The sequence below is a fragment of the Cricetulus griseus genome, chromosome 3, assembly GCF_003668045.3.
Source record: "Cricetulus griseus strain 17A/GY chromosome 3, alternate assembly CriGri-PICRH-1.0, whole genome shotgun sequence".
Lineage (NCBI taxonomy): Eukaryota > Metazoa > Chordata > Mammalia > Rodentia > Cricetidae > Cricetulus > Cricetulus griseus.
Genome location: NC_048596.1, coordinates 218414463 through 218438508, shown reverse-complemented (window position 1 = coordinate 218438508; position 24046 = coordinate 218414463). Strand labels below are relative to the sequence as shown.

The window sequence follows — 24046 nt, the reverse complement described above, 5'->3', positions numbered from 1 at the left end:
GGCCTAGGCCTGGCCCCAGATGATGTGGTAGACTTTGGGGAGCCCCTTTTGAGGACCTTACCCTGCCTGGGGAGTGGAGGGGAGCTGGCTAGGGGCAGGTGGGATGTTGGGGGGGGAGGAGAGGAAGAGGGACAAGGGATTGACATCTGAAGCAAGCTTGTTCCTAATTTGAACTAATAAAATAAAATAAAATAAAATAAAAAGAAATGTGTGTTCAGAAAACAGCACCAGAGATGAAAAATAATGTTATTTCTAGAGTGGATTTTGTTCCATCAGTTGTGTCTGTCTTGAGAGTCTGTGTTAAGAAGGGTTCTGAGGACTGAACTGGACAGAGAACAAAGGAAGCCATTATCAATGAGTGGTATAGTCTTTGAATCTAGCAGTGGTACCCATGCTTAACCTGAAGCTGAAGGTTTTCTGTTAGCATTAGAGAGTTCAAGGCAATAAAATGAAATGAACTGTCTGTTACAGAGGCAAGTCAGTAATTCTTGTGCAAATTGAAGTCCCTTTGGATTGTTCCTCTCCAACTCCAAAACCTGTATTTTCAGGATTTATTTCTGCAATGTATTGTTTGGCTTTAAAAATATCTATTATAAAGTTGTAAAATTAGTATATTGACTGAGAAAAGAATATATATTTAATTCATAACACTCATTCCTGAGGATTGGAGAGGTACCTCATTTGCTAGAAAGCTTATCTAGCATGTAAGAAGGCCTGGGTTTGACCTCAAGCAATCCCTCTAATCTTCCCACCCACCCTACTTAATTGTTCTCTTTCAAAAACTAAAATAACAACAAAAGTATAAAATAGGCATGCTAGTTATATGACTTCTTTTTTCTGACACAGTGATTAAAAAAAATAAACTTAGGGAAGAAAGGATTCATTTTGGCTTAAAGTCCATCATGGCATGGAAGGCTGGCTAGCAGGAGTGTGAGGCTGGCCTAGCAGGCAAGAAATGGAGAGATCACATTTGATAAATACAGGAGAAGCAGAGAAAGAGAGAGAATAGGAAGCGAGGCTGGTCTATAAATTCTCAATTCTCAAAGCCCACCCTCCGTGACATACTTCCTTTAGCAATGCTCAGCATGCTAAAGGTTTCACAACATTCCCAAACTGTACCACCAACTGGAGACCAAGTGTTCGGATAAAAAGACCCATGGGGGAGGGTGCTTTCTTTTCCAGCCACTGTAGGTGCACACCTATATTTCCACCATGCAGGAAGTGGAGGAGGGAGGGCCAGAAGTTCAAGGTCATCCTCCAGCACATAGCCAGTTGCAGATCAGCCTGAGCTACAGGATACCTTCCTCAAATATAAAACTAAGCAAAATGTCAACAAAATTCACACAGATATTACAAAATTCAAAGCAGATATTACAGCTGAATATCAGAAAAAAAATCTCTACTTCCTCATTGCCAGAGCCCAGTTACATAATAGATCTTGGACCAGTGACTGTTGTCTTTACAGAACACTTGGTGACCCTTAATTTCTTATCATGGAACACCTTAACCTGACTCCAGGATGCCATCTGTCTGCCTACAACTGCTTCATCCATTTTGCCTCTTAACACAGCTCTCTAGTTCCTCGTGGGTGTCAAAGCTGTCTCATGTTGTTGTCTGATACATTTTTTGCCACACTGGTTTTTATTTTTTATATTATTTTTGCTGTGTGTGTGTGTGTGGTTTGTTTGTGGTGTTTTGAGCTAGTGACATGCCACACCTTGGCCTATTTACTGTGTAGTCACTTCCCTCTTTTTTCCTGGAGCTGTTCTTTTTGGAACTCTGCTTCTTTTCTTTTATTTTTTTAATTTTTTAAAATTTAAATTAGAAACAAGCTTGTTTTCTATGTCAACCCCAGTTCCCTCTTCCTCTCCTGCCCCCCCCCAACCCCCTTTCCCATCCCCTTTCTGCTCTGCAGGGAGGGTGAGGCCTTCTATTGGGATCTTTCAAAGTCTGTCATATCATTTGGAGCAGGGCTCAGGCCCTCCCCCTTGTGTCTAGGCTGAGAGAGTATCCTTCTATGTGGAGAGGGCTCCCAAAGTCCATTCGTATACTAGGGATAAATACCAACCCACTACCAGAGGCCCTATAGATTGCCCAGGCCTCCTAACTGGCACCCACGTTCAGGGGGTCTGGGTTGGTCCTATGCTGGTTTCCCAGCTATCAGTCTGTGGTCCATGAGCTCCTCCTCGTTCAGGTCAGCTGTTTCTGTGGGTTTCTCCATCCTGGTCTTGACCCCTTAGCTCGTCACTCCTCCCTCTCTGCAACTGGATTCCAGGAGTTCAGCTCAGTGTTTAGCTGTGGGTGTCTGCTTCTGCTTCCATCAGCTACTGGATGAAGACACTAGGATGGCATATAAGGTAGTCATCAATCTCATTATGGGTGAAGGGCATTTAAGGTTGCTTAGATTGTCAGTTGGTGTCATCTTTATAGATCTCTGGACATTTCCGTAGTGCCAAATTTCTCTTTAAACCTATAATGGCTCCCTCTATTATGGTATCTCTCTCTTTTTTTTTTTTTTTGCTCTCCTCTATTCTTCCTCTGACTCAATCTTCCTGTTCCCTCTGTCCTCCTCCCCCCTCCTCTTCTCCCCATCTTTTTCTCCTAACTCCTTCTCCTCTCCCCCATGCTCCCAATTTGCTCAGGAGATCTTGTCTCTTTCCCCTTCTCCAGGGCACTGTGTATGTCTCTCTTAGGGTCCTCCTTGTTTCCTAGCTTCCCTGACGGTGTGAATTGTAGGCTGGTGATCCTTTGCTCTATGTCTAAAATCTGTATATGAGTGAGTTACATACCATGTTTGTCTTTTTGTGACTGGGTTACCTCACTCAGGATGGTTCTTCTAGTTCGATCCACTTGCCTTTGAATTTCAAGATTCTGTTGGTTTGTTTTGTTTTTCTTTTTGTTTTTTTTTCCATTGTGTAAATGTACCACATTTTCTCTATCCATTCTTCAGTTGAGGGGCATCCAGGTTGCTTCCAGGTTCTGGCTCTTATATAATGCTGCTATGAACATAGCTGAACAGATGTCCTTGTTGTATGAATGTGCATCCTTGGGGTATATGCCTAAGAGTGGAATTGCTTGATCTTGTGGTACACTGATTCCCATTTTCCTGAGAATCCGCCATACTGATTTCCAAAGTTCTGCCACACTGTTTTAAGCCTAGAATTTCCCAAACTTTATGGAGTGAGTATTGAATCTACTCTATCTCTCTTATCTTATTAGCACTTTTATGACTTATATATTTACATTCTGTGTGTATGTACAGATTTGCATACAAATATGTGCCTGTGCCTGTGGAGACCAGAGGTCAACCTTGGGTGATGTACCTCAGAAGCCAGCCACCTTGTCTTAAAAATAATGTTATTTTGTATTCATTGAAAATTTCATGCAACATATTTTGATCATATTTATTCCCCATCCCCAACTCTTTCCAAATGCTCGCTCCATCTCTCCCACCCAACTTCATGTTCTCCTAAAAAAAAAAAAGAATCACCACCACAACAAAATGAAAACCAAAGCAAAAACAAAACCTATGACTGACATCCAGTTTGTGTTGGTCAGTAACTCTTGGGTGTGGCTCCTGTCCTGGACTGAGGTTATCAGCCTTGGGTGGCATACTTCAGCAGCCATCCACTCTGTCTTTTTGTTTGTTTTTGTTTTGTTTTGTTTTGAGGCGAGGCCTCTCTCTGGAACTGGGAGATCCCTGATTAGACTAATCTGACTATTCAGTAAGTCCCAGGGATCCTCCTGTCTCTGCCTCCCCAGCACTGGACTACATGCATGCTCCACCACCCTTGGCACTTTTTGTCATTACTGGTGGTCACACTCAGTTATCATAACATGGCAAACACATTACTGATGAAGTTACCCCTCAGCCTTTCTTATTGACATTTTATAATAGTTACTTGCTCAGATGTATTTATAATTTATTATATTCTTAAGTAATAAATGTAAATTATAATTTATTACATATTGCATTTGTTATATCCCATAATGTGTTTATAAACACTTTAAGTTCTTGGGATTTTCCCATCCACATTTATTCATTTACTAGCTCAACAGGCTTTCTATCTTGATAACTTTTTGGTGGGCCTTCTGTTAGGTCTTGAAAACACCCAAGCTGTTTCTGACATATCCACATGAGACTAAAGTCCCACAGGGAAAACAGATATAAACAAGAAAACCAAGAAATGACCAGCACAGAGATAGGAAGCAACAGGGAAAACAAAATGAGTATCGTGTGGAGAGTGAGCTAGTGAGGTAAGCTGCTGGAGATGAGGCTCATTATAACAGGTGTGCCTCCCATCCAGGGAGATTGACATTGACCCTTCCAAGGAACACTGTCTCAATGTTTGCTGGCTGACAAATGATGATGAGAAAATAAAGGTAATTTTTTAGAGTTTTACCCCAAAGTTTGAGCAATGGAACAGTTAGTTGATAGCAAGAACACAGTGTAATAGTTCTTCATTTTTAGTTTTTTACATTTATGTATGTGTGTGTGTGTGGGGGGGCGTCAAAGGACAATCTGTAAGAGTTGGTTCTCTCCTCCTTCTGCCATGTGGGTTCCAGGGATCAAACTCGGGTTCTTAAGCTTGGTGGCAAGCACTTTTTTTTGCAGAGCCATCTTGCCAGCCCCAATATTGTAGTTCTTAAAAGTGAAGTTAGTTATCCATCATTGTCATCACTTTGTTGGGTTGGAGGTACTTCGACTAGGTCCCAATCTAAATGAACACAGTGTAGTAGGTTCATAGATAGCTCCGGCATCTGCATTTTGTTTACAACTGAGGTGATTTGTAGGCATGGATAGCAACTCTACCCTACCGGAGCCTGAGCCCTGGTCTCTGGTTCACATAGATGCACTGCTTTGATCAGCAGGTGCCATTAGCATGCTCATTGGGACAGCAGGCAGCCTGGTAGGTTCAGGGCTGAATTTGCTTCACATGTTTCTTTGAGTCTTATACAACGTCCAGAATTGCAGTCAGTAGAATTCCAGTACAATCTGGATATTTGTAACTTTTCTAGGGAGAGCAGGGCACTTCCTGCCTTTCTGTAAGTCAAAAATATCATGCCATGGGGAAAGGTTATCTGACAGGAAGCATAAAAATATCTTGAACAGAGGAAAGACATTCCTTTAGAAGAAATATATTCGCAATATTTGATATCCATGGGTTTATACTGGGGAGGAATTTAGTTTCTTTCCATTTTTCTCATATTTGTTCATATTAAAAAGTCATAGTAAGATCTGGGCATGGTGGCACACATCTTTTATCCCAGTACTTGGCAAATAGAGGCAGGCAAATCTCTGTGACTTTGAGATCAGTCTGGTCTTCATAAACCTCCTAAATGCAATGGCTGTGCTGTGCTCAGAAGCCTTCTTCCTGTCTCACATTTCCCCATCCTCTAGCTCTTATATTCATTCTGCCTCTTATTATTGTTGTATGAAAAATAAAAACCCAGAAACAGATATTGTGGTTCAAGCTTCAAGCTGAAGATCAGAGAAGCAAAGTAGCTGGCCACTAGCTCTTACCTCTACCTCAGGCTGAAAGGGCTGTCCTGTCCTCAGCAATCCTCAGAGTGCAATGCAGACCGCACTGCTCTCCTCCAAGCCTCAGACTGCTATCCCATGCCTTCCCTGTCTGGAAAATAAATCTCACACGAGACCATTTGCTTCTTCTTTTTATACCTCTCAAATTCTGGGATTAAAGGTTTAAACTTTGATTCACTCTTGAATAGCTCAGGATGGTCTTGGACTCACAGAGATCCACCTGCCTCTGCCTCCCAAATGCTGGGCTTAAAGGCAAGTGATTCTCAAGTACTGAGAGCACCTTTGTGTGAGCTGTTTGTCTGTTAGACTGGATCAATTTCATGTAGCTCAGTGTGGCCTTGAACTAACAGAGATCTGTCTGTCTCCATCTCCCAAGTCCTGGGATTAAATGTGTATATCACCACTACCTGGCTCTATGGCTGTTAACTAGCTTTGCATTTTGATCTCCAGTAGCTTTATTAACCATAAACAATATATCACCATATCTTCTGTGTTGTTTTTAGCCTTGGAAACAAATGGACAAATATGAGGCTCTAAATATTGTGCTTAATTGCTAACTCTCACCACTAAAAGGTGTTACTGAGGAAAATATTCCATAGATGTCAGTGAGCATAAACTATCAAGTTTGTTTTATAACATATATGCAGACTTGAGTGTTTTTAAAAATAAATTAAAGCATGGATTTAAAAATTATTTACCATTAACTAAGACAATTTGGAGAGATTAGAAAATTCCTATCTTTGGTTTTCTTTAAGATACAAGCAGTAAGAAGTTGAAATATTTGTGTTAGCTAGTCCATGTGGCATTTCTACTTTTGTTTCCATATTAGGCTTCAGTAGACTAAACCACTGTAATTATTATTTATTATCTGCCTAAATAAAACATTGCTCATCTTGGCATAAATGTTTTTTTTTCAGTTTAATAACCATTTATAAAGTAGAAAAATTGATTTTAAACATCATAAAATTCTCAAAATAAGTTCTGAAATACAAAGTTGAGGTAATAAAGTATGACAATGTAGGTCATATTTAGTAAAAAATTTCTGTCATAGGGATTTGCTGTTTTATAAAATAAATCTTACCTTTATCTCGAAGGAAGTAAGAAAGTCATTATTTCATAAGTTAACATAATCATGTCCACAGAAGAAGCGCTTGTCATATCCCCAAAAGACAATGGTTAAGATGATTACATTAGTGTGGCAACCTTAGCCATAGTCACTAGCTTCTCATAATACTCTCTGCCTGGTTCTTTACCTGTCAGAGATTCTACTTGTTTTAGGTTATTAGGTTATTAGAAAATGTTTTAGCTATGCTAACCACTACTTCCTTCACACTTAAAAAAGAGATTATTATTATCATTATCATTATTATTTTTTTTTCTGTGTGTATGTGTGTGTGTGTGCACAGGCACACACCCATAAGTGCACTTGGAGGCTAGAGACATTGGATATTGAGTCCTCTGGAGCTGGAGTTAGAGATGTTGTGAGCCACCCAACAGGAGTTCTGAGAACCTACCCAGGGTCACAGGGCCATTTCTCCAGCCCTTTCTCTCACATTTTTGAATAACATAATTAATTCTGGGTTTAATTTCATTGTCATTTCTGAATACCTGTTTTGTGTTTGTGTTTGCATTTTGCATGTAGGATTGACTAGTTCCTTGAGCTCAGGACTCTGGATTGGACTCAACAGCCTGAGTTTCAACAGTGGTTGGCAGTGGAGTGGAGGCAGCCCGTTCCGATATCTGAACTGGCTACCAGGTAAGGTTCAACCTGCCTGATAGTTACTAGTTGAATGTAATTCATAGGAATATCTTAAAGACCTTCCTTACCTTACATATATATTTCAAAGAGATTAATGGAACATAGCCATATCTCAACATGCTTTGAAGTTCTCAACCTGGATTTGCATATTCTAAAGGTGCAAGTTTACGCAAGACCAGCTTCCTGGGGTAAAGACTTGTCTCCCAGGATAATCACAACAATCAATGTAAATTTCTGTTTGATGTCTACACTCTCCAAGAAGCTTTGGTTTGTTAAGTTCTTAATTCAAGCATGCATGTTTTGTAGCTATTCTTAAATATGGTTAAAGATAATAGAATTATTAATATTAATATGTATTTAGTGACATATTAACTTTGTCATTGTCCTTGAAAAGATTACATGACTATTATTAAGTCTGACTAAGTGCTTTCAACTTTTTTGTATGACCATTGTTCTCTCTGAGTTTTTTTGACTCTCTTGTCTTACATGAAGTTTTAAAAATTCAGTAAAGAAGTGATTATATATGTATATATAAATATATATATATATATAAGATATTATTTCTAATAAATACAATGCTATGTAGACATCGATAATCTTACACACTTGGATGGACACTAAGGGCAGAACCTAGGGCTTTGTACACATCAGACAAGCACTGAGCTATGTCTTCAGCCCTCTACATGCTTTCAATTTTGAGTCAGTCTCATTGCATCACACAGATTGGTCTCAAATTTACTCTACCCCAGAAAGTCCTTGAACTTGGGATCCTTCCTCAGCCTCCTGGTTATCTGGGTTTTCAGTTCCGTGACAGGAGGCCTGACTGCACACATATGTTTGTATCTACTAATATCTACAAATACCCATTATGAATTTAAGAGAACTGAATACTTTGGGTTGGTGAATTTCTCATTGTCTTGGGTCATGAGGTATTTTTATATGTAGTCTATAGTGATACTATTTTGTGTTGTTTATAATAGAATAGCCTTGAATTAAAAATATTATCTCAGCAACAGATTATAAAATCCTACACCAGCATAAACATTTACCAGCACTTTTTGTAGCAATATAGTTTGATGTCCGTAATTACTCCAGCAGCCTTCTGATTGTCTGGAAGTTAGAAAACAGAGAGGATGGGCCACTTCCATGTTGTCACAGCATACAAGTTGACAGAACACCAAAGGACACTGATTGTTGACTATAAATAGTACATATGAAGCAGTTCTTCAGGGAAACATAAATATTGTTTCTGAGATGTTTTCATCTGTTTGGTAGTAGCATGTGTTGTTAGAAGCTACTGGAGGGGTGTCAAGTGTGAATCCAGCCTCTCTAACTCCAGCACATTACCAATCGTGTTTGTGTAGAAGAGTGCAGTTAATGATTAGTGATGTCTGCCATGGAGCAGGAAAGGAGAGGAGGAATGTATTAGTCATGTGTTTATCAGCTTTGCTGCAGACCCTATTGTTTGAAAAGCTGAGGTTTCCCCTTTCCTCCTTTCTTTTCCCCTCCTCTTCTCACAACACTAATCTCAACCTGGTTTTCCTTTTTTTTTTTTTAATAGTCCAGGTTGTCTGAAACAACTGATCCTGTGTCAAATAACTGATCCTTGTGTTTCTGCCTCCTGAGTGTTAGGACTGACCACAAGTGTGCACCAACATGCCTAGCCAATTATTTGTTAGGGGTTATGGTTTATTCTGTCTTTAGTGGTTAAAGTATTACCCAACATAAGGTAGGCCATTTTCTCTATTACTCAATTGTGTACAAAGACTTTAATATCCAACCCCTTGTAGTCTTATATCTCACTGAGAGAATTTGAGGGTTAACTTAGGTGAAGGGACAGTAGAAAGGGAAAAGTGTTTTCTTATTCCTGGTAAACAGATGCAACACTAAATCACCTTCTTAAATAATATGGAAGTTTCTTGAAATTAGAATTAGAAACATTGTGGAATAATTTAAATTATTTATGTATAAATTGCCCAGTCAACTTTTTCAATTAAAGTCTTTCTAAGAAATGCATCTGCTAAACTACATTTGCATTTTAATTAAGAGTATTTTATGTAAATGATGAAGAAATCTAAATTCAACTATATAATAGCCATAAGATCTGTAAAGACAACTAACTGTTATCTCAAGGTAGGCAGTGGTATTACACTAATAAATGAATATTTAATGTGATTTACTAATGAGCACTTTAGTTAAGACTAGTATGTATTAAATATGCTATTGACTCTTGGAAGTATTTTTTTCTAGTACTAACACCAAAACTATGAGCTTCACTATCCTGTTATCTTGGCCATGTTATCAACAGATTTTTAAAATAATTCTCTGTGCTTACTACTAATGGTATTTTCCTTTGTGTAGTGTTTATTCAACCTGCAAAATGTTTCTGTTAAAGACTTCCATGGGCGGGCGACATGATTTTCTTCTTGTGAGAGTGAAATTCAGGTGTATGATAAACATTTGTCAAAGGTCACAAAATAAAGGTATTGACAGAATGTGTGTAGCTCATTTGTAAGACTTCAGGAATTACATGAAGTTACTTCTAGAACACTGGATTTAAAATTATACAAGAGGATGTAGGGATATCAGTTGCATCAGATAAATGTTTTATCAGAGAATGTAGGGATGGGCACACATACACATGCAGTAGATAAATTATACACCAGAGGATGTAGGGATGGAGACATGTATCCATTGCAGTAGATAAATTATTCATTAGAGGATGTAGAGGTGGATGCGTGTATCTATTAAAGAGGCTGTAGGAGTGGATACACATATCCATTGCAGTAAATAAATGTTCTGTTGGGATGTAAGGATGGACACATATATCCACTGCAGTAGATAAATTATTCAGCCAGGATGCATGGATTTCAGTAGATGTTGACCACAGTCTAGTTCTTTAACTGGCTTCCTATATGAAACAGATGAGGAGACAGTTCAACTAAATGCACGATGGGTCTTAGCTCTGGGAGTGTGGCACATTTCCTTCCAGATCTCTCTTCCATTGTGTTTGTCTCTCCCATTGTTATCTTTCACTTTGGTCTCTCTCTGACTGGGGAAGATTAACAGAGGTCATTTGGCCTATTTCTTCGGTTCATATGGCCACTTGGAGCAGCATATATTCTTCTCATTCAGCCCTTCTGTATGACACATGATGTCGTTCCTCATCACAGCTGTTTAAAGTTTAATGTCTAATGCTATCCTTTGTTGGGTTGATTATTTCAAAGCACTCTACTGTGTAATCAACATTTTAAGCCTTGGAATAAGCCAGCAACGAGAAACCAAATAGATACCCACCATGCCTTTTGCTCTGCACTCAGTAAATATTTGTTTGTGAATGTGTAGCAAAAGACAGGATGGGGATCCATTAAATCCCAAGGATGACGACGTAAGGGTGTCGTAGTTGGGAAGGTAGAAGCCATCCACTTATGAGAACTTCAGTAGTCCCATTTTAACTTTGTCATTTGCTTGAAGGAAGTCCATCATCAGAGCCTGGAAAGAGTTGTGTGTCACTAAACCCTGGAAAAAATGCAAAGTGGGAGAATCTGGAGTGTGTTCAGAAGCTGGGCTACATTTGTAAAAAGGGCAACAACACTTTGAACCCATTTATTATTCCCTCAGGTAGGTGGATCTCTTTGATCAGAATGTATAAAATATTAGAATGTAAAGATAAATGAAAGTGTGACTCAACTAAAATGACATGTTTCTAGACAACTTTTTGGTGTTTATAGGTAAATATAATGACATGACTTTAAAAGTCCTTTTCTTTTGTTGATGCTACCATCTGCTAAAATTTCTCAGACATGAAGAAGTGTTTAAACATGTTGCAAAACTTTTGATATAAATAAGAATTTTTGTCTCTCCAGCCCTGTAAAGTTGGTATTGTTTTCACATGTTATAGAAGAGGAAAGAGAAACTCATAGTCTATATACCTCCTGTACACCTGACAAAATTGGAAGTAAAACTCGCAAATAAGTATCTGGAGGGGATGACATTATTTGGTCCACACTGATGAAGTTGGACTAAATGTAGCATCTTACACTAAAGTCTTTGCACAATGGAATAAATATTCCAAAAACAAGCATAGTCTCTAAGCATTGTATATTGGCTAGGCTCCGGTAGAACAGTAAATACTGAGTGGTTTTATAATTCTATAGAAGAATTCATCTGCTAAGGCAGTAATGGATTCTCCTTTCAACATACTGAAAGACAACCTTTATTTTATCACTACAACTATTTGGAAGGATGACTCATGCTTTATATGGGTTTGTTTGCTGATCTAATCTTATCTATCTATCTATCTACCTACCTACCTACCTACCTACCTACCTACCTACCTACCTATCTATCTATCTATCTATCTATCTATCTATCTATCTATCTATCTATCTTCTGCTTGGGAAACTTGATGGCCCTTGTGGTAGTTTGAATGAAAATGGCCTCTATCAGCTCAAATTTTGAAATACTTGGTCCCCACAATTGGTAGAACCATTTGGGAAGGATTAGGAGATGTGCCTTTGTTGAAGGAGGTTAGGCTTTGAAATTTCAACAGACTGGTGTAAGGAGACACCCTAGCCCCGCCCCAGGTAACCTGGACAGGTGTGCTGGGACACGCCCGTGAGGGCGGGGTGAGGGGAAGTCTGAGATGATGTAGAAGGAGGTTCTTAAAGAGCTGGGCACACGTGGAAAGGCCCCTTCTCTCTGGCCTCCTTGCCTTGCTTGCTGGTGTATCTGAATAAAGAAAACCTATACCCTATTGGTTGCTGGACGATCTCTAACAGACTGGTGCCATTCCCAGGGTCTGTCTGTCTTTTTTTTTTTAAGACAGGATCTCTCTGCATAACAGCTGGCTGTCCTAGAATTCACTCTGTAGACCAGGCTAGCCTTGAACTCACAGAGATTCACTTGCTTCTGCCTGGCTGAGTCTCTCTTTCTCTCTCTTTGCCTAATGGCTGTGTCTCAGGATGTGAGCTGTCAGCTCTTGCTCCAGCCCCAGGCCTGCCTTCCTGCTGCCATGATTACCACATATGTCATGGACTCTAATTTTCTGAAATCATAAGCTCCAAATAGATGCTTTTTAAAAAAGTTGCCTTGGTCATGGTATCTTTTAACAGCAAAATGACGAAGATAGCTCATTTTTAACTTTTTGGAATATTTATAAATATGATTGGTATGCTTAGAAAATCAAAAGCACCAAGTGATCAACAATGATACCCCCCCATACCTTTTTATTTCTGCCACCCAGAGCTGTTTTCTGGAAGATCCTAATTTCTGAGTGTGTATATACCTAGTTGGTTCTTCTGTGTTGTATAGGCAAAGGCATTCACAGTGATTTTTTTCTGTTCTGTGCAAACTGAACTATACATTTTCCCCACTCCCCTTTCTTCCTCCCCTCTTCCACCCTTCACCCTGCTCCCTGTGCTCCAGCAGCATACTTTCTTTTTATGCAGTCCTCATCTTAAGGTTTTGTTAGTCAACAGTTTTGTTCATCATTCCACTTTGTATGTAAATTGATTCTTCATTCATTTTGGAGGTGCTGGATTATGGGCATTGCATGGAAAGATAAGTCCCATGATAATAGATTTTGTTTATTTACTTTGTGTGTGTATGTGTTTTGAGGTCAGAGTGTAGCGCCAGATCATTCTGTCCACGCCCCCCCCCCTTTTTGAAACAGGGTCTCTAATTGGCCCACAACTCACCAAGTGGGATAGACTGGCTGACTAATAAGCCCCAGGGACCTTCCTATCTCCACTTCCCCAGTGCTGGGATTACAAGCACATACTTTTTATTTCAGCATGCATTTTGAAGCTCAAACTCAAGTACTTGTTCTTCAAAAGACAGCACTAAGCATTCTGCGAGTTCGAGGCCAGCCTTGTCCACTGAGCAAGTGCCAGGATAGGCTCCAAAACTACACATAGAAACCCTGTCTGTGGGGGTGGGGGGGAAGACAGCACTTCCCAACTGAGCTACTCCCCAGCCTTGATTGTTAGTTTGCTTCTAATCATTTGTGAAGTTGAATAACCTTATACACATGCCATTTTGCAGACACGATATTCCTAGAAGTAGAACTGCTACATACAAAAGTAGGTGTGTTTATAGTTTTAGCAGGTAAAGATACAGACAAGATCACTGATGGATATGGTGGTGGGCCCTGGTTCATGATCACTCAAGGATATAGACTGGGTACCTGCTTCGTAATCTCTGATGGATACAGTGGTGGGCTCTGGCTTACAACCTCTGATGGATATGGGTGGAGTTTCCTGGTTCATGGTCTTAGTTCCACTTTACAGACTTTCCATAGTGACTATGAACAAACCTGTGGATATCTTAGTCGTGCTTGCAACTTGTCTCTTCTACTGCTATTGCAGAAGGGATGGCTAAATCTTTCTTAGAAGAATTCATGTAGTTCTCCTTCAGAGACTTGCAGTTGCCACTTTGGGGAAGTAGAGAAAAGTTATATTTAAGTCTCTCTGGAATGGGAGGCAGAATTTTATAATTTGGTCTTCTTGCTTAATCCACCAGTTTTAAGTTCCTCCTTTGTAAAATCTGAATGTTGGTAACTCTTCCTACAAAATCCCAGTCATATCACCAAACATGCATTACTGAATCCATATTGCCCCTCTTCACTTGCTCAGCCACACTCAACACTGGCCTTTACATCTTCAGGGTGTCCAGATTAGTCTATTGCATGCATGCCCCCCTATAAGCAGAGATCTAAATTTGTAGCATTTTCCAGGTGTGATGGTACACACCTGTAATCCCAGCACCCAGGAGGCAGAGGCAGGTGGTTCTCTGAGTTCAAGGACAGCCTGGTTTGCAGATCGAATTCCAGGACTACACACAAGAAAAGCCAATACCCCCTCCGCGCCCCCCAACACTCTGCACCTGAATAAATGGTAGCATTCCTGATTGGTGGCCCCTCTTGGCAAGAATCCAGCCTTGCGCCCTTTAATCCTTTACATACTCCCTCTGTGTCCACAGTTCCCTTGTTTCCAGAACCATACCACACAGCTTGGTAGCTACTAACCATTGGGTCTTAGTTCAAGTGAAATGTGTATAGTGTAAACTGCAATATGCTGCAGTATAAAATACACATTGAATTTCCAGAACTTAGCATGGAATAACTGAGCAATCTCATTTTATTCCATCAAGTATCAAATTGATAATATCTTGGATATACCAGGTGAGATGATATTATTGACACTGATGCTTCACTTTTCTTTTAATGACTGTGGCTAGTAGCAACTCTAAAATGATGCATGTGGCTTACCTTGGTAGCTACGCTGTGGGCAGTGCTGGTCCTCCTGAAGAACAAGGGGTCTTTTGTGGTGGTTCCAAGAGAATCCCCTTCATTTCACTTGGGTTGGTTATTTCCTCTTTTCAGACTTTTAGAGTGCTTTGCTCTGCTGGGTGTTGAACACAGAACCTCCTGTATGATAGACAAGCATTCTACCACTGAACTAGAGCCACAGTAAATGCATTTTAAAATGTTTTTCCAGCTCTTCTATTCAGTTTTTGAAGCTTTCATCATTGACTGCAATTATTTCCAGTTTCCCAGACAGAAAAATTAAGACATCCCACCAGAGGGCTCCAAAGCTACACAAACCTACCTACCTTTCTTTCTTTCTTTCTTTCTTTCTTTCTTTCTTTCTTTCTTTCTTTCTTTCTTTCTTTCTTTCCTTCTTTCTCTTCCTTCCTTCCTTCCTTCCTTCCTTCCTTCCTTCCTTCCTTCCTCCCTCCTCCCTCCCTTCCTCCCTTTCTCCTTCCTTCATTGCTTCCTTCCTTCCTTTCTTTTTCCTTTTTGGAAACCCCTGAAAGTATCTAGAATTGAAATTGTACTAAGGGATGACAGTTTTTAAATAAGAATATTTGTTTTACAACAGTACAGTTTAGGGCATTGCAAATTAGAACTTTCTCACATTTCACCCATGCACAAAGAGGCTTCAGACAGTCTCTGCTCTTAAGGAGAAATGGGACTAATTCATTCAAAGAATGACAAAGGAGCTAGCAGTGAGAGTGCCCATCTGTCATCTCAGCAGCTGAGAGGTTGAAGCAGGGGAAAAATGAGTTCAAGACCATCCTGAGTTACTGCATTAGACCCTGTTTCACACCCCCACCCAAATGAGAGGATGACAAAGAAAGGGACCGGTACCAGGCATTATATGAGCAGCACATTTGCGATCGCTTACTGTCTAGCTTAACTATATAAGCTGACCCAATGTCAAAATTATGTGAAATGGTATCTTTAAAACAGCAAAAGGAAGCTGCTATATAAATCAGTTTCTTTCCCATCCAACACTCATTGAACTAACTGTGTGCCAGGGCCCATGCCAAGTTCAAGGGCATCATCGGAAGAAGAGGGTGTCTCTCCCTTCAGACATCTTCAGTACAGCTCCCCGATAGCTCGTGACTATTAAAGATTTGCAACATGTAATCAAGGTTATGACATTTGACCACAGCTTCTCATAGCAACAACGAGTAGGTTAACACTGATTTACTTAAATAAAAAAAAAATTGTGTGGCTTGTCTTCTTTAAGTGCAGTATCGCTGTTCTTTCCTAGTTTAGAACACAGTGAGGATGGCTAATTTAGTATTAATATGGTTTCTGTTTAAAAAAAAAAAACAAAAAACCAACAAACCAATGTGACTACTCTGATTCCTATTCTGTGACTTGCTTAGAACCTTCTTGTGGAAAATTTAGGTTTTGTGCCAAAAGTTTCTGAACCTAAATTGCTTTCATGGCCACTGTAACTGGAAGCATCTTTTGGGAGTGAATAAATGGTGTTGGGTCATTCAGAGGCACAAGTGGCAGGTCGGAGTGAGATGACCTCTTGGTTCCTGGTGACCCTCACATCCACACTCTTCCTACCCTGCTTCACTACTTCCTCCTATCTGCTTTGGGGTGTTGCTCTTTCTCCAATGAATGACAGTCTCCCTAGTGTCCACAGAAACAAGTTACATTGCAATTTTTTAGAGGATCAATGGATCTTCGGTCTTCTCACAGTTAAATAGGGTATCAAAGATGTTTAGTGCAGGTTTGATATTGATAAGGACAGAAAAAACTAGATGATCTGTTCTAAAGTCTTGTTGAAAAGGCACATTCTAAAAATATATTTCTTTTGTCTTCATTTTATTTATTTATTTATTTATTTATTTATTTATTTATTTATGTTTTGGTTTTTTCGAGACAGGGTTTCTCTGTGGCTTAGGAGGCTGTCTTGTAACTAGCTCTTGTAGAACAGGCTGGTCTTGAACTCACAGAGATCTGCCTCCCGAGTGCTGGGATTAAAGGCATGCACCACCACTACCTGGCCATTTTATTTATTTACTTAGGCCCTGGCAATTGAACCTAGGCCATCACATATGCAGAAACATTGTGATTGCTTCATCAGCCCTTGGCTTTATTTTATTTGTTATTATTTATTTTAAACATAATATTTGTATTGATTATTTGAGAATTTCATGCAGTGTACCCCAATTATACTTGCTTTCCATTCCTCCCAGGTCCACCCTACCATCCTTGTGTCCTCCCCCTCTCAAAATACACCAAGTCTAATTTGTGTTGACCATATACTCATTGGAATATGGTCAAAATCCCAGTATCCAGCCCCTTAAAGATAATTGGCTCCTTCCCTAACCCTAGCCCCCCACCAGGAGCCATCAACTGTGAAGAGCTATGTCTCAATATCTTTATTATAATTTTAAGGACTCTCTTCAATGGCTTTCAGGATGGCTAAATGGTCTAAGGTACCAGACTTCATTTTAAAGTAAAATATGGTTTTTTTTTTCTCAATCACCCCTTTTAAAACAAAACAAGCTAAACAGAATATTTCTTTCCCATGTATCTTTTATGAATGTGGTTGCCATAAAAGTGAAGAATGTTATCTTTATGTTTACAGTTGTGAAGTTTTACATAGACATATAATAAAAAATTACATATAAGGTAGTTGAAAATATTGTTGCAAATTTAAATAAACTTCTTTCATATGCTTTCTATACTTCTTTTTCCTCTCTAGAAAGTGATATACCAACTGGCTGCCCTAGTCAGTGGTGGCCTTATGCAGGTCACTGCTACAAGATCTATAGGGAAGAGAAGAAGATCCAGAGATATGCCTTGCAAGCCTGCAGGAAGGAAGGTGGTGACCTGGCAAGTATCCACAGCATTGAGGAGTTTGACTTCATCTTCTCCCAGCTAGGATATGGTGAGAAAATTCCCCTTGACACTAGGCCCATCATAGCTGCCTCTTCGCCACCCATTTCTAGCTAGTATAATAATAAATGTTCAGTTTAAATTGATAGTTCATTGACAATATAAATTTAAGTAAATGATACTTCTGCCAACAAAGATTATATAGTAGTTTAAATAAGTGCATCATTAAGAAATTTAACATTTTCTCTTTATGGGTAGTTTTTAGTATCATTTCCCCACATATCTTTATTTGGACATGTCCGTGTTTAACTTGGCCCTAGTGTAAAATTTGGAAGTGAGTGTGTGTGTGTGTGTGTGTGCGTGTGTGTGTGTGTGTGTGTGTGTGTGTGTGTGTGTGTGTGTGTGTGTGTGTGTGTGTGTATTTTTGTAAAGCCAATATTATAGCTCATAAGAAATGTTCGTAAATGAACCATGTCATACTCAGGATTTTCTCTTCTTTACTGGGGTGTCACAGAGTAAGAAGTGAGTGACTATGAATGGTGATATACTAAACCTTTGAGAGAATTTACATCTCTATCTTAGGTATTTACCTTTAAAGCTAATACAGAGAATGTACAAAACCAGAAATGAGATACTTGATGGGTCAGATAATCTGGGAGGTCTTTTAAGAAAAGGAGGCTAAGAGAAAAAAAAAAAAAAACCAGCCCTCCAGAGGACCTGCTGATTATATGATGATCCATTTTATCTCAGTGATGGGGGCTGCTGAGCGACTGCAGCTGGTCCTAATTTCTACCCAGCAAAACAAGAGGAAATGGATGATGGTGATAGAGGGCATCACTTCCTGATGCTCATTGCCTGAAAAGTTATCAGGATACAGGGGAAGAAAAGGCATTTAAATAATATATGAGGGGAAAAGACAAGAGGAGCAGAAAAGATGTCAGCGGAAACCATTTGCCACTGAGAACCTGAGTGTGGTCCCGGGGCTCAGCAGTGCGAGGTCCATAGGTCTTAGCATGAGGATTCCCAGAATGAGTATAAAATCTGGTGCATCTTGTGCTTCTCTTTGGTTCTTTTTCTTCTGTTTTGTCTTATTCTGTTTTTTTTTTTATCACTATTCTTTAAATGCCTGTTTGTTTCCTAAAAAAAAAAAAAATCAATTAATAAAACCAGAGTATGGTGGCCCTCCTGTAACCCTGGTGGTGGGCAGATGGAGACATGTCAATCCCTGATAATCACTGACCAGTCAGTCTGAGGAAGGACACCTGAGGTTGTCCTTTAGCACCTACATTCATATGCATGCACACTTGCATGCTTGTATACTGCCCCCCCCCCATAGCACTTGCAGCATGTAAACAGCATCTTAATTACTCTGTACTCACCTAGCCTGGACTTAATCTAGACTCAGATTAAATGATGGAATTGTAATTACGATGAGAGTATTTAACTAACAGTCACCTAAGTTTATTATGACCTATTGGAAAGCTTGCAAATGGACCAGTTTTGGAAGCAAGCAGGTTAGTTAAGATGCAAAGGGCTGTCAGTCCCACTCTGTATGGCATGGTATAGCTAGAGCAGAACCATGAATTTTTATTGCCATAATTATTTGTGGTGGCTGGATAACCAGGGTTTCATCTCAAATCAGCCTGAGGACTAGTGAATGAGTTACATTGAAAAAGGGAGTTATGAGGACTAGAGAGATGGTTCAGCTGTTAAGAGCAGTTGTTACTCTTGCAGAGGGCCTGGGTTTGGTTCACAGAATGCGGATATCAGCTAACAACCATTGTAATTCTAGTTCCAGAGACTCTGATGCCCTTTTCTGCCCTCAGTGGGCACTGCATGCACCCGGTTCACAGACATACCTACAGACGAAACACTCATTTACATAAAAGAAAAAATAAAAACATCAAAAAGAAGTTACTAAAAACAAAATATTCAAACTATATCATTTATAATATTTCCTTATTTAACAGAACAAAATGGTCTTGATAAAAGTTAAGTTATAGAAAACTGAGATTATTGCTTCTAAATAAAAACTTTTCAAAACGTCTTTTTAGTTAGTTGAGATAGAAGCTCTTATTAGTCATATTAGATATTAGTCATGGAATTAAACAAGTAGATAATCTGGAGCCTGAGCATGAAGGGCATGAATGCCAGCTCATATGATTTCTTTAACTGATTTATGAAAGTTGATTTAACAAGTTAAAACATACACTCGTGTGTGTGTGTGTGTGTGTGTGTGTGTGTGTGTGTAGAATATTAGTAAAACTGTGAGCACTCTAAAAGGAAAACAGTTTAGTAAGAAAAATCTATATGGGAGTTCCATAATAAAGCCCAATTCTTTGTAAACTACTAAAACAAATATACACTCTTACCTATAATTGTTGGAAACATCTGCTAGAGCTGGCAAAAGGCCACATGAAGACTTCTCCAAAAGCTGATTGACAGCTTTCAGGAGGAAGAAATCAGCCACTTAGGGAAATTCTTATAGGATGTTGTCCTTATTTTCTACCAGATATCATCTTTATAAGCTTTGAAGTCATTGTCTTTTTCCATTCAAAGATTAGAGCCAGAGGCTACAGTGCCATACCCAGTTAAGCAAATTGAACAGATATTGAATTGTATAGCATCTAATATTTAAATTTGGAAATGCTTATTTTGTGGCCTGAGATCTTCAATCATTTGTTCCATTATTGTTGTGACATGTTAGGCATGTCACATAGAGGTAATAATACGTCCCCCACCCCCAGAGAACTTCAAGATAAAGTGTTCATATTTTAGATCTTCGTTTTGCTGTAATCTTAGTCTAAGTTTTTTTTTTTAGTTTTGCTAGTATTGTATATCATTTTATAATGAAAATGACCAAATATGTTTTATTTATGTAAATCACTGCCAAATGTCAGTTGTCAGCCTTTTTCTTTAGTATTTTACCTTGTGTGTGTGTGTGTGTGTGTGTGTGTGTGTGTGTGTGTGTGTGTGTGTGTGTTCTTGCATGTATGTGTGTACACCACTTGTACTCACAGAGGCCAGAAAGGGGTGTCAGATTATATGGAACTAGGGTGATAACTGGTTATGAGCCACTGTGTGTGTGCTCCAGAACTGAGCCAGGATCCTCTGCAAGAGCAACAAGTGCTATTAACCACTGAGCCATCTCTTTAGTCCCCCAGAGGGATGCTGGGAATTGAATCTGGGTCCTCTGGAAGATCAACCACTGCTCTTAACCACGGAGCCATCTCTCCTTCCCTGTCTCCTTAGTTTAAATTTCTATCACTGTCTAGATAATTTTCACTTGAAATTCAGTGATTGAACTTTAACAGAAGTACTTATAATGATATTAATAGTAATATCCAATAAATTAGGAGTGACTTAAAAATTTATCCTAAAGTATTCACAATATTTGTTAATAATCAAGTATTTGATAGTCAAGTTTAGTGATATATAAGATATGTATATATCAAATATATAAATCCACACATGATACTGTATATACATCATATATATCATGATATATGATACTGTAGTTTCAGAAATATAAGTTATTTGTAACAGTAACATAACTTTACAAGGTTGGGGTTGCTCATTTCATTTTTAGAACTCCCACAAGGTGTATTATTATAACGAAAAATACAGTCACATTTACAATGGGAAGAAAACATTGAAAAACCTAAAATTGACATTCTAATATGTAGTTGATATATATCCATTGCATGTAGAAGGTTGTCTATTATAATAGTTCTCTAAGATCAAGGGAACATAGCTGTGTGGATAAGCCTAGTGGCCTCTTTTCTGATAAAATGCTGACCTTTGGCAAGTGATAAACTACTTAGGTGTTTTTCTTCCTGTATAGAACCACAGGATGAGTTATGGATTGGTTTAAATGACATCAAGATTCAAATGTACTTTGAGTGGAGTGATGGGACCCCAGTGACATTTACCAAATGGCTTCGTGGAGAGCCAAGCCATGAGAACAACAGGCAGGAGGACTGCGTGGTGATGAAGGGCAAGGTGAGGTGCTGTGCCTGACAATGGTGTTGGGAGCCTCTTTTCTCTGCCTTGCTATCTGTTGAGATTGCTTCTGTTGTAGATTCAAGTTGCACAATTCAGATTCAGTGTTTTGAGTGTCTCATAGTTGTCTAGCAAAGTCAAGAAGACCATAAGATAAATGATACAAAACAGTGGTTCTCAACTTTGGTTTGTGATTCCTTGGGGGAGGGGTGTCAAATGACCTTTTCACAGGGGTCACCTAACACCATCAGAAAACACAGATATTTACACTACAATTCGTAACAGTAGCAAAATTACAGCTATGAAATAGCAGTGACAATAATTTTATGGTTGGGGGTCGCCACGGCATGAGGAACTGTATTAAAATTTTCCATCATTAGGAAGGTTGAGAAGCTAAACCCATAGGGCTGAAAGGTAGCATCAACTAATAACTAATACTGTCTCTCTGCTTTCTGAAGCATATACATTCAAGTGCACATGTTGTATACATGTATACAGTGCTATTTAGAACATGGTATATATGTATACACACACACACACACACACACACACATATATATATATATATATATATATACATATATATGTATATTATTTGATTCAACAATTCAGAGCTTTGTTTCCACCTTCAACTGGTTACTCTGAATAGAAGATACAGACATGTGTGATTCTATTTTGTGTTTCACCCTAAAATCTGTAGCTGAGGAGTCACATTTGATTTTTCTGATTACACGATGGCCTTGTGTTAAATGGCTCATTTGATGTTTTATGTGTGTTTGCAGAAATCAGTGAATACACTTTTTGTTGTTGATGGATGATAGATACGGGCCTTGCTGTATAACTTTCTTCTTCATTTGCGCAGGGGATAATTGTATGCATCTCACGAGAGGAAATGGAGATTAAAAAGGTTTATGCATATATTATGCACAGTTCCTGGACCAAATGTATTGTTAATAAATATTACCTACTATTTTTATTATTTAAAATCATTATAATTATTTTAAATCTTGAGACCAGAGTAGATGTGACCCATCAGAGTGGATAGAAGAAGCCAGAGAGTAGCATTCAGGAGTTAGAGGAAGATGTGGGTAGTTCCTTGACACTCAGGAAACAAGAGTGATGTTATCTTAAGAGTAGAAGAAAAACATCTGCAGTTTATAAACATTGCTCTGGATGTAGAGCTGGAGACTGGATGGTAGTGAATTAGAAATGAATAATTAAAGAAGGGTAATACGTGTAAAAGTCCTCAAGCTCTCAATAAGGGAAAGAGAAGGAGATCTTCAGTCGACGTGCCTAAAGAAGTGGGGAAGGTAGAATCTTAAACAAGGTGGAATGTTGAGACCTGTATCCCCAACAACCTTCATCATCCAGGGAGAAGGAAGGAAGAACTGCTGTGATTTCAGATTTGCTTTTAAGTTTGCTTTGTTGGGCAGGATATTTTCTTGGATGGGCTACATGTACTTGGTTAACTTGAAGACCAAGGAGGAGGCTCTATGCAAACCATCAGTGAGCAACATGCTTTAAGGACCTGCAAGTATTTAAATTTTTTTTCCAGCTCCCTCCACAGAGTGGATTTGAATGTTTAAAATGAAGAATCATATTGCAACTACAATCTCTTTACCTTTGTGTAGTTAGAGCCAAATATGCTGCTTACATGTAAGAAGTGAATTTATCACTTGTTTGTAGATGCTAGCTTCCTCTAGCTAGAATGCGTATGGCCCTGGATTCAGGATCAGAAAGAATCAAATGTAGCAGGATCCTAAAACAGATAATCAGTATTTTTCTTTTGCTCTGTAGGATGGGTACTGGGCAGACAGAGCCTGTGAACAGCCACTTGGTTACATCTGTAAGATGGCATCACAAGCCCATGCTCCAGCACCAGAGGAGGCAGAAAAAGGCTGCCGGAAAGTGAGTACAGACTGTGCACAACAATAAAGATTGCCATTTGATGCAATGGCTTTATTTTGTATGAGGCAATACTTACTTATCATCAAAGACCAATGTTTCAACTGTAAATATTCAGTGTTTTATTGTGTCTGATACCCCATCCTTCTTGAAATTTCCTTGGATAGTCTCTGGTTAATAGGGAGGTGCAATTGCTCCTTGGCTCCATGCAGAAAGTCCTGACAGGGAATAAAATGAAGCATGTAAAAGAGCCTGGGGTGGGTGTTGAGTTGAATACAGGCTGCAAAAGAAATTGCTATGCAGGAATGGGTAGTGTGTGATCCTATGGGCAGTTGAGAACATTTACAGTGAATAAACCTGAATGCTGACGTGCTGATAGCAAGTTATCCTTGTGTGAGCTTTATTCCAGGAAGGAAGCTTTTCAGGACATCGCTACAGTAAGAGGCAGGGCACCTTGCCTCCAACTTGTGCTGAGTAACTTGGTTAAATAAAATCACACAAGCCCATGGTGTATGTGCCTTACCTGCATACACACGGGCACTCGTGTGTGCAGAACACACACACAGACACACACACACATACACATACACAAACACACACACACACACACACACACACACACCCCACACACATACACACACCACACACACACACACACCACACACATATAGACACACACACACACACA

General features: G+C 39.2%; 1 protein-coding gene across 2 annotated transcripts in view; it reads left to right on the top strand.

Moving 5' to 3' along the window:
- Positions 1–24046, top strand: part of Mrc1 (mannose receptor C-type 1) — an 87842-nt gene that overhangs the window by 18689 nt on the left and 45107 nt on the right. Inside the window, exons 5-9 of one of the 2 annotated variants that reach the window (XM_027405251.2) lie at positions 7185–7298; positions 10776–10922; positions 17318–17503; positions 21296–21453; positions 23251–23361. In XM_027405251.2, the coding sequence (XP_027261052.1) occupies positions 7185–7298; positions 10776–10922; positions 17318–17503; positions 21296–21453; positions 23251–23361 (716 nt within the window). Of the gene's footprint in view, positions 1–7184; positions 7299–10775; positions 10927–17317; positions 17504–21295; positions 21454–23250; positions 23362–24046 lie in introns of both variants that reach the window. The other variant, XM_035441485.1, reaches the window with a different exon arrangement.